The sequence below is a fragment of the Myripristis murdjan genome, chromosome 5 (assembly GCF_902150065.1).
Source record: "Myripristis murdjan chromosome 5, fMyrMur1.1, whole genome shotgun sequence".
Lineage (NCBI taxonomy): Eukaryota > Metazoa > Chordata > Actinopteri > Holocentriformes > Holocentridae > Myripristis > Myripristis murdjan.
In genome coordinates this window covers 38,151,497-38,163,102 of record NC_043984.1, presented here as the reverse complement: position 1 = coordinate 38,163,102, position 11,606 = coordinate 38,151,497, and the positions used below count along the sequence as shown (strand labels likewise).

The 11,606-nt window shown below is 45.8% G+C and overlaps 1 protein-coding gene across 1 annotated transcript in view; it reads right to left on the bottom strand.

The window, feature by feature from the left end:
* Positions 1-11,427, bottom strand: part of pxk (PX domain containing serine/threonine kinase) — a 27,285-nt gene extending 15,858 nt beyond the window's left edge. Inside the window, 8 exon segments of the mRNA XM_030051254.1 lie at positions 607-711; positions 1,250-1,324; positions 2,912-2,985; positions 4,421-4,498; positions 4,798-4,984; positions 7,151-7,198; positions 7,557-7,607; positions 11,149-11,427. Of these exon segments, the coding sequence (XP_029907114.1) occupies positions 607-711; positions 1,250-1,324; positions 2,912-2,985; positions 4,421-4,498; positions 4,798-4,984; positions 7,151-7,198; positions 7,557-7,607; positions 11,149-11,250 (720 nt within the window). The 5' untranslated portion in view covers positions 11,251-11,427.
* Positions 11,428-11,606: the final 179 nt, after the last annotated feature.

Here is an 11,606-nt window from a genome sequence, read left to right as displayed (position 1 = left end):
TTTAACTCGCGGCTCCACTACTCCACACGCACTCTTTTACTATTTTAATATTTTATCTTACTCTCTTAACAGTGCAGATATTTATTCATGTGTTTGGTTGTTTGTTTGCGTGTTTATTTGTTTTCTGCTTTCCCTATCATACTCATTTTATTACTGCTTTTCTTTTGCTATTTTGCGTTTTGATCTATTTCTTATCGGTCTTCATCCTGCTGCCCCTTTCTTTCATTTTGCTGGGGGCAGCTGGGGTGCACTGGTGGTTTACTGGTTTATTGTTTTATTTGTTTACTGTGTGACGCACTTTGTGTTACATGTATTTGTATGAGAGGTGCTGTACCAGTAAAGGCTGATTAAACAGTAATTTAATGTCAACGGTCCTATCAACAGTAATATAACCAAACCCAGTCAGACGTCATCGTGTCGGCCGGCAGAGAAACGTAACAAAAGTAAACTCTCATTTCAACTCGTCTGCTCTGCACATGAATATTTTCCCAGGCTTTCTGCTGGCTGAAGCTGCAGACACATCGTTATCTCTGAGCGTTCATGCACATAAAGCACACACACACACACACACACACACACACACACACACACACACACACACTGTACCTTGCAGATGTGGTCTCTCAGAGAGCCTTTCTCACTGAATGGCCTGATGAGCAGAGCTGAAGACTCACTGCAGCTGAAGAACAACAACGGACTGAAATACAGAGTCTGAGGAGGAGAGGAAGAGGAGGGGAGGAAGAGGAGGAGAGGAGAGGAGGAGGAGAGGAGGAGAGGAGGAGGAGGAGGAGGAGGAGGAGAGGAGAGGAGGAGGAGAGGAAGAGGAGGAGAGGAGAGGAGAGGAGAGGAAGAGGAGGAGGAGAGGAAGAGGAGGGGAGGAAGAGGAGGAGAGGAGGAGGAGGAGGAGGAGAGGAGAGGAGGAGGAGAGGAAGAGGAGGAGAGGAGAGGAGAGGAGAGGAAGAGGAGGAGGAGAGGAAGAGGAGAAAAGGAGAAAATGAACACCCAAACATCAGAAATTATTCTGAAGGAAAATCTCAGTCATTTCTTCCATAAAGGATGATTTTTTTTTTTAATCCAGATGTTTTGAAAAAGTGGAGGCGGAGCCTGTGAACTCTGACCTGCAGGCCTCAGGTGAGACACACACACACACACACACAGTCATGAGTTCATCCTGTCACTCACATGCCCATCAGCTGCCTGTGTGTGTGTGTGTGTGTGTGTGTGTGTGTGTGTGTGTGTGTGAACATACAGACAGCGTGGTCAGGAGCTTCATGGCTGACTGGAGGTCTTTGTCTGACAGGAACTTATCAGGACCCAGATCCACCTACGACACACACACACACACACACACACACACACACACACACACACACACACACACAGACACAGACACACACACACACACACACACACACACACACACACACAGAGTTAAGTAAGTTAAGTGAGCCCGTGCTGCAGTTTCCTCTTGTTGCGTGATGATTCACAGTTTGAGCAGCACCAGACTCTTACATCTGACCCGTAACCATGGAAACATGTAAACATTTCACCGTAGCAACCGTTGCCACGACAGAGAGCACTGAGGGGCGTGTCACACCTCCAGCGTTTGGTCTGGACTGAGTAAAGTCTTCCCAAACACTTTGGCCAGAAAAGGCTGTGTTTGTGGTGTGAAGCCGTTTTCAGAGTCCAAAGCAGAAAGGAGCTTAAAGAGCATGTTTACATTTACATACAAAACAACAACAAAACAAAACAAATAACTGTTAATTGTTGTTATGGATCCCCATCAGTCTTCATCAGTCTATGATGAAGACTATTCTTCCTGGGGTCCACACAAAGACAAATATACAAGAGAGACCTAAGCTAATCATTATCAGATACATACACATATCTACACACATCCAACATACAGAGCATGCACACACACTAACACATATACACATACATATTATACACACCTCTACGCATATACACAATACATTGTACCAGCTTTACATATATAACAGCATGTCTATAATAAATGAGCTATACATTGTAATTTATCATTTATCATATCATATTGAGCTGCAATTCTTGTATGAAAGGTGCTATACAAATAAAGTTTTATTATTATTATTATTATTATTATATCATCTACCCTCTATAGCAAATGAACTATACATTATTATTTATCTACCATCCGTCTTCAATAATAAATAAACTATACATTGTCATGTATCATTTCATCTTCCATATAAATATCATATATCGACACCTTCTTAAAATAATCGCCAAAGTCATTTTTCAGGTTTTTCAGGAGACGCAAAAAACTTCACCAAAAATTAACTGAATGATATTTATTGATAATTTCACTCAAAAAGGTTATAAAAAAAGTTGACTACTGACATACTAAAAACACTGTCAGTCAATTATGTAACATAACAGAAATAAATGACTTAGGCAAATTTCTGAACATGCCTTTGTTGACTTAGGCAACTGTTATATGTTATATGCCAAAGTTACACTAAACCTCATCACTTACCAAGTGAGGATGAGCCCTGGATCATGAAATCACTTCACTGGCAGAGAAAATTCTCTTGATTCTTGATACCGCCGCCATCTTGAAACACTTAAAATAGACTAAAGTAGCCTAAATAATGTAAAATTGCCTAAGTCACATTTTCTTTTGACTTCGGCAAAATAAAACAGCCTAAGTCACAGTTCTGACGCACTCTTGATTTAGGCAGTTATACTTCCAGAGGTGGCGAACATCAAGAGGAGATGACTTAGGCAAAAAACTCATTTTTGACAAAAAATGACTTAGGCGATTATTTTAAGAAGGTCTTGATATTATATTGCAGTACGTGATGTGGTTGTGATGTGGTTGTGATGTCACTGTGATGTCATCGTGATGTCACTGTGACGTCAGACTCACCCAGCTCAGCAGCTGCCTGTCTTTGGGCTGCTCTTTGTTTTTGATCAGGAAGTATTTCTTCCTGATCCTCCAGCCTGAGGAACAAACATGACAGCTGATCAGGACGAGAGCCAGCAGCTTCTGGTCTCTAAATGATTCTGCTCAGGTTTCAAAATGTCTGCTGTTCCATTTCGTTTTTCTTTAAAATCTTTCTTACATATCCAGTATCTGTACAATGTTTGAAATATGTCATTTATTCATTACAAACAAAGCTTTTTTCTTATGCTTCAGCAGGTTTTTGCTCATTTCTTCATAACCTTTCCCCTCCGTATGTTTTTGAAAGAAATCCAGTGAATCTGATCAGGTTTCAAACAGTTAAAGGGGAATTCCACAGAATATTACGGCTGTCTCTGAGTGGCTGCTATTTCAGATTTTATCCAGTAAAAGCCTGGAGGGAAAAATGTGCTGTTTTATGAGATCGATAACTCACTGCAGGTCACAGCAGTAAAACGACTGCTGATACCACAACTAGCGCTGTGTTGTTTTTCCTTCCCGGTGCAGACTCAGCCTCTGTGAGAACACACGTGAGCTCGACGCCGCTCCGCTTCCTCCGCACAGGAACTCAGAAATGTCACTTAATCTAATAAAGGCAGCAGCCTGTTGACTGGATCACAGCCCAGTGCTTTGATTCACAGACACATCACAGACATGAGGACCTGCAGCGCTGGCACAAAGAGCCGCCACTGCCTTCTAAAGGGAAATTCCACTAAAACTCAGTAGAACTTCATTAGTACAGCCAATAAAGATCTTTAAGAAAGACAATTTCAACGTCATTTGAGTTTTTTTTTTTTTTTTTACCTCCGTTTTTATGATTTTTCCATCCTCTTGGGGTTAATTCTATTTCACAATGTCGTCCGCTTAGAAATAACACGAGCTGAGGCAGCTGACTGCAGCTCTCATTTCTGTGTTTCCCTCTTCACAAAAAAAAAAAAAAAATTCCAATAGCAAACGAGGCCTAACCCTAACCAATTATTGACCGAGTGTCATCTCCGCCTGCAGGGGGCGCTGCAGAGGCCGAGCAGAGTGTCAGCTCTGTACATGATAATCCTGAATAGGAGGGAATAAATATAACTATTAAATATAATTTCTAAATATACATTGAGTATTAATACTGCATTTAATTTTAATAATTAGAATATGATTTTCTTAATGTTGTTCTGCACATTTTCAGGTAATTTTGTTGGTCATTCTATTTTATTTTCACTGATTTTCCAGTATTGTTGTTGCTGCGCTGCTCATTTTCTCCTCACCTGTTCATGAGAGAAATCTAGAGAATTTGCTAAGATTTCAACGGGTTAATATGGCTAATAATTTAATTTACTAGAAAAACTGTCACCTTACAAGAAACAAGTCCCTAACCCAAACCCTAACTCTAACCTAACCTGCCACATACTCTACTCTGTGCAGTGAGGCTCAGTGCTGCCCCCGGTGGACAAACGGCTCACAGCAGGAAGTGGACGTGAACCTTACCCATGTCTCTGAGCGGCTCCACCACCTCCCACTTCGGATCAGACCTGAAGAACATGGAGACCTGCTGCAGGGCGATCTCTGAGAGACAGACAGGCACAGAGAGACAGACAGAGAGAGAGACAGACAGGCACAGAGAGACAGACAGACAGACAGACAGACAGACAGACAGACAGACAGACAGACAGAGAGACAGACAGAGAGACAGACAGACAGACAGACAGACAGACAGACAGACAGACAGACAGACAGAGAGACAGACAGAGAGAGAGAAAGAAACTTGAAAACAGGAACTTGTAAATCCCAGCAGCTGACAGTGGCAGGTGAGGGGTGTGTGTGTGTGTGTGTGTGTGTGTGTGTGTGCGTGTGTGTGTGCTCACCTGTGTAATTGGCAGAGTAATTATTGGGGTCGAGGAACTTCTTAACAGGCAGGGAGGTGGACAGCAGGGGATGCTGGGTAATGGAGTCCAGGTAGGCCTGCAGTCCTCTCTGCCTCTCAGCGATGAACTCCCGGTCCATGTTCCCGATGAGCTTCTTAGGAGGGAGAGGAAGGCTGATACCACACACCTGGAGAGAGACAGACAGGGAGAGAGACAGGCAGAGAGAGAGAGACAGGGAGAGAGAGAGAGAGACAGGGAGAGAGAGAGAGAGACAGGGAGAGATGGGTAAAATAAGACACTCTGCAGAGGAGAAGAAATGGCGTGTGCGACAGCGACACTGAGCAGCAGCAGATCGACACGTTTTCCACCTGAAAACCCGAGAGAGCGCCACCTGGTGTCAGGAGTCACCTGGAGCCAGGTGGGCTCCGAGCTGCTGCTGCCTGCTGGGCCTCAGCCTCGTCTCTGAGCCTCTGAGAGCCTCTGAGAGCGTCTGTTTGTCAGGAGGAGACACTCATTCCTGTTGCTGTGATTACACTGCAAAAACTCACAATCTTACCAAGAATATTTCAAGTCAAAATGTCTTATTTCTAAATCAATGTCAAAAACCTCATTACACTTAAAATAAGACATAATCACCTCAGGAATAACTCGTTTTTAGACAATTTCCACTTGTTTCAAGTGAATTTTCACTTGTTCCACTGGCAAATTTTGCCAATGAAACAAGCAAATTTTGAGATATTTTTGACAAGAAATAAGACAAATATTCTTGGTGAGATTGTGAGTTTGCAGTGAAATGCAGGACGCCACCTGCTGGTCGGAAAGGGGACGTTCCTGCAGCCTGACCCGACGAGCTCCGACTGTGGAGCTGAGAACCTCAGCAGGAGAGCGAGCACGGCACCGAGGACGCTCTGGGACCTGATGATGATGATGATGATGATGATGATGATGATGATGATGATGATGTCTTCACGCCGCTCTGACCAGGCAGGACTGGACCGACAGTCAGGCAGCAGGTTTCCTGCAGGAGCACAGGTGTGTGTATCTGTGTGTTCTGTGGTCCCTCATGCTGGAGAACAGCGGGTTCTCATGGGAACGAGCAGAACGGTGGACCGGTTATCCGTCCCAGACGATTATCGGCGTGGATATTCACAATATCCTGACCTGACGTTTAAATAGATCATTTTCACTGGTACAAAGAGAACCTTGCTGTGATGTAAGGCTAATTTTACGAGTTTTTTTTTTTTTTTTTATTGCTTTTAGCTTCATACAGATTTCCCACTGCTCTCATCTGCTGGTCCCATGTTGTTATTTTAGTAAACGTGCTGCGGGTTCAGGAGTGATTTTATTTCAGCAGACGTCACGACGGCAGCAGATCATCTGAACATCACGTGTCCTGCTGGCTCAGGGAGTCCAGGCTGTTTTTGATTGAGATCTTTATTTCGAACATAAAAACAGCAGCAAAATCAAACAAAACAAAATAATAATTATCAATACTAAATAAAGGTAAATAAGAAAAAAAGGTCCAAAAATAAAGTAAAATAAAAAAAATAAAATAAAAAATGAAATGCATCTATCATCATTAACATGCTCGAAAAGGAGTAGGAAGAAGTAAAAACTTATTTAATCCTACCCCCTAATCTCTATTTCATTCTAATCTCTATTCCATTATAATCTCTATTTCATTCTAATGTTTACGGCTGAGCCCCGCCTGGCCCGTCTCTCTCCACCGGGACGGTCTCAGAAAACAGCAGAAATGACCAAAACATAATCTTAAAAAAAAAAAAAAAAAAACAACAACAACAACAACAACAAAAACAGTATTGAAAAAAACAACAGTCGATCCTTAGATGTGGTAAACATGGGGCTGAGCGACGTGACCCACATCTCATATCCCGATAAAGACATATATGATGATGACACAGAACATTTTCATGGCAAATTGTTTCGGAGCGACTTTTCTTCCCTCGGCTCTCTGGGCCTTTTGCTTTCCTGTCAAAACTCCACATGCCACAGGTGCGCTGCAGGTGTGTGTGGCTCCTGCAGGGGGCGCCGCTGAGGGCTTCCTTCTCCTCTCCAGAGCTGAACCCGCACGCCGGGCGATGCAGGGCCGCCGAGCTCCGCTACACTTCTCTGCACGGCCTCGGCGTTTAGAGCGTAAACCGACGGGATGAATTACTGGGACGAGTTGAAATAAATGACAGAGACAAACACGGAATGATGGATGTTTTTTGTATCGTCGCACGATGTGTACCGGCCCCACACACACCTTCCACAAAGATTCAGAACATTCCTCATTTTGCTCAGGTGGACCCCCGGGGGCCTCTGAGGGCCCCTCACGGAAACTCAGACTCACCATCAGGCTGCTGTTCAGGACGTCGAAGTCACTGTAGCGCCGAATCACCTGCAAACACACACACACACACACCACACTGTTAGAAACACACACACACACACACACACACACACACACACACACACACACACACACAGCCAATCTGCTGTAGGATTCCTATTCGTCGATTTTTTTACCAACATGTTGTAATTAATCTTCCAAACACTCTGATTGGTCGAGTGCCTGCCAAACAGATTCTGACTGGATGAATGATCTCCCAGACGGCTTCTGATTGGTCGATTCATGAGCGGTTGTTTTATTTGATTTGTTTGATTGATTTGATTTATTTGCCAAAACAAGCGTCTGACTGGTCTGTTTCCTCTGGCAGGGTTAGGGTTGGAACACAGATCCTGATTGGTGGATTTACCTGCCAGCTGCTCTCTGAGGCCACGCCCCTCTGGACTCGGATGATGTATTCCTGTGAGAGAGAGAGAGAGAGAGAGAGAGAGAGAGAGAGAGAGAGAGAGAGAGAGAGAGAGAGAGAGAGAGAGGAGCACGCTCAGCACTTCACATTCACATCTGTTCATCACACAGCAGAGAAACGAGTGAAAAGGTTCCTGCCTCTGATTCGTGAGGCCGTCCAGTTTCACATGAATCTTTACTTTGAATCAGTTCAGGAAAAAACAAAATCAATTAAAACATCATAAAAAAAAAAAATCATGATACTTAAGTGAATTGATTTTTTCTCCAACCCTTTTCAGATTTTTTTCCATGAGAAAACACTTAAACACAGATCTATGAAAATGCAAATAGGCCCCGCCCCCCCGGCTCGTGACCACAGCTCTGTTCACACAACCAGGACGTCCCGTCCGCCACAGGCCTGAACACTGAGCTGCATTTAATATCTCTGTTACAGTTCATTCAGCAAAACCTCACTACGCTGTTTTTACTTCATTTCTTCTTAAGAAAAGCCCCCACAGGAGGACATGAGACACACACACACACACACACACACACACACACACACACACACAGAGCCTGAAGTTGACCCAGGTGTGAGGAGGCTGGAGCAGCACCGACCCGCCGCCGCGTGGACGTGATGGAGCAGATCTCACCGGCCTGAGCTTCTCGCTGTTTATCTCTTCAGCTGTTTGCTCCCACACTCGGTGTCACTCCAGTTCACTGTGAGCACACCTTTTTTTTTTTCAAGAAATTTTGCACAGAACTGAGACCCTGTGTCCCTTTCCAGGTGCTGGTGCTTAAACCGACGCGACAGAGCGGGATCAGGGACTGAGACTGCAGCCTGCGCTACTGCAGACAGCATAATGCTGGATTTTAGTGCACACACACACACACACACACACACACACACCTCCACCTCTCTACAGTCAGTAGCTCACGCATTTTTGGGAACAGACACGGAGGAAAAACACAGTTTTGAGTGGAGAAAAACTGATTTCTTCCTTGTTTGGTCCTGAAAAGGTTTGTTGAAAGGCTCTGGCGACGCAGCAGACTGCGAGCGGGGTTTTGCTGACTGCTGCGTTTCCAGCTGGCAGGAAACTCGGAGCTGAAATGTTTCCAGCAGCCTGAGGTCCAAAGGTCGGCGTGTGACCCTGGCCGGGCTAATCTGCTGCGCTGCAAAACAAGCCCGGGCCGCCGCCGCCGCCCCCGCACCCTCTAATATAATAGAAGAGAATAGAATTACATTATTAACTTTATTGCATTATGCTGAGACAGAGGACGCCTGTCCGCCCTCAGACTCGAACTACCAACCGGGACGCGCCATGTGACGCCGCCTCACATCAAAGAGAGCTTGGAAACACTGGATCGACCACCTCAACCTGACCCAGCATCACTGATCTGACTTTTAAAGATATTATTTTAATCATTAGCAAAATCAATTTGTTATCAATTAAAAAATATATGTGTTTTTCTTTCTGGTTTTGCTCATCCCTTTTGTCCTGTTTTTGAAAAAGATCAAATAATCTGCTGGAGGAAAGGCTGAAATTAGCAAATCAGCAAAAAAAGACTTGACTATTAGTAAAAATTAGCCAAAAAATAAAAGTAAAAAATCTCTTTGGGACTAAAACTTATATTGTAACTATATCTCTGATGATTAAAATGATGTATTTAAAGCTCGGGTGGGTGATGCTGGCCTGACGTCGGGCTTGTGAAGAAGAAGATCTGCTGACAGGAGGCTCCTCACGGGGCCAAAAAGCAGACTGAGGGCCGCTGGGCGCCCACAACATGAGCGAGAGCACAAACCTCCTGGGCTAAAACATGATAACAGAGCTCGCTGCTGATTGGCTGAGCAGCAGGAAGGACCAGACAGGTGTGAGTGTGTGCACCTGTCCCGTCTTGTACTGCGGATGGAAATGATGTTTATTGCTGTCTATCCCAGGAGGTCTCACACACACACACACACACACACACACACACACACACACACACACACACACACACACACACACACACTGCTCGATGACTTCATCGTGTGTGTTGTTCTGTGTTGCTGCCAGCCGTCCCATCAACATCAGATTATTGCTGATTCTGTCTGCAGGGCTTCAGTCAGACTGTGACGAAGAGCTCGACAAATAACAGAGAACTAAGGTATTCAACACTTTCAGGGTTTTTTTTTTTTTTTTTTTTAATCCAACTTTCTGGGTAAAACTTGCTCAATATTTAGGAATGAGATGTTGCTCAACTGGATTGGCTTTTCTTTCCCTTTCCGCAGAGAGCTGCGAGGCTGCCGAGGAGCGTTTATTATCTTGCAGGGGTTTGTGCTGTGCTGCTTATCTACTTTCCCTTTCCACTACAACAACATTCCAGTGGCCTGCCTGTCACATGCTAAGCTAACAGGCTAGCTCAGCTGATCCCAGACTGTCAACAACAAACCCGACGGCCCTGCATCCATTATCGGACAGTGAGCGGGAGGCGGTGTGCCAGCTCCTCTGCCCGTTTTCAGAAGCCCCCTCGTAGGCTACACGGTGGGTGGTGGGACGCAGATCCGGATCTCTGCTCCGGGGAGACCGGGACCTGAGCCCGGAGAACCAGGCAGAACCAGGCGCCGTTCAAAAACAAAAAACAACAACAACCTGTCAACATGTTGTTTACTGTTTCCGGCCTGATGCATACGTCACGGAATATGACTTGTGACTTTCCAGGCGGCGTTTTACACAATCTCCAGTCAGGCGTGTGTACAACCCTCCATAAAGCTCTTACTTCACTGCAGTTTCATCATTCTGAGCCAGTTTCCTCTTGACAATCTGCCCCCTGTTAAAACGGCGTGTTGACAGCAGCGGCGGACACGGAGAGCTAAAACTTTACCACAATAAAAAGCTTATTGGTGTGTCACATGTGAGCCGCATGTGACAGAAGACAAACAGCATTCAGGAGACTCCCTGGGTCCGGTTTTATATGGTTTGTTTTACAGCTGGACGGTAAAACAGCGTTAAACTGACAGATTTTTGAACGGGGTTCAATGTGACGGGCTGACGGGGCTCCGCGGGACCGGACACCCTGATGAGGCTGGTGACAGCCACTCGCTGCTGAGGTCCACATTCATCTCTTATCAAAACATAACTTATCAGAATAAACAGGAAATAGTGACTCCACTAACGTCAGCAGTACGAACTGGGCTTGGCTCTGTGTCCGATGATGGAATCATGCCATGAATCTACGCGCTGTGACAGCAATCATCCATAGCGCTAAAAAACCAAACAAACAAAAAACAAAACGTACACACAATCTATTGACATTAAGATAGTTATATGTAAATACATATTTCAGAGCTGATGCGGCCGTGTTAGTAAATCAGTGGTTTGTTGTTGAGGCTGAAACTGACTGAAGGTAAACGAGAGAGGCTGAAGTCTCGCCCCAGCCACTTCACCTGTGTCCGATAATGGATCTCGGGCTGCCATGTTCGGCTGAACGGAGCCCCGTTGGGAGAGCGGAGGTGACAGCCGGGTGTCGGCCGGGTGGCGGCCGCCCGGGGCGCCCGGCGGCCGGCGGACACTCACCGTGTGGGACTGCAGGTTCTGGCTGGCTTCGATCACCGCCGACAGCGGGACGGTGTCATCCAGCAGCAGCCTGCCGGGGGACGGCTTGTCCAGGAAAGACATCCCGGACCTCGGCTTCAGAACCCTCCTGCTGTCCCTGAGCGGTGAGACGCGGCGGTGAGGAGCGGTCTGGGTCCCGGTGGAGCTCCTCTGCACGGAGGAGCGGAGAGGAGCGCCGCTAGCTCTTAGCTTAGCCTCCCGTTTGGATGTTCCCACAGTATCCAGGAAGAGAGGCTCTGCTCTGACGTCAGCATTCTTCTTCTGCGCTTCAATTATTGGTGGTTGGCAGATAAGCTGAGGTGCTGTGCTGCCCCCTCCTGGCCGGCAGTGAGAGCTGCTCCCTCCGCCGGTCCAGGGGAGGCAGGGGGAGGCTGTCAGGGGTGGCGCAGGGATAATAATAATAATAATAATAATAATAT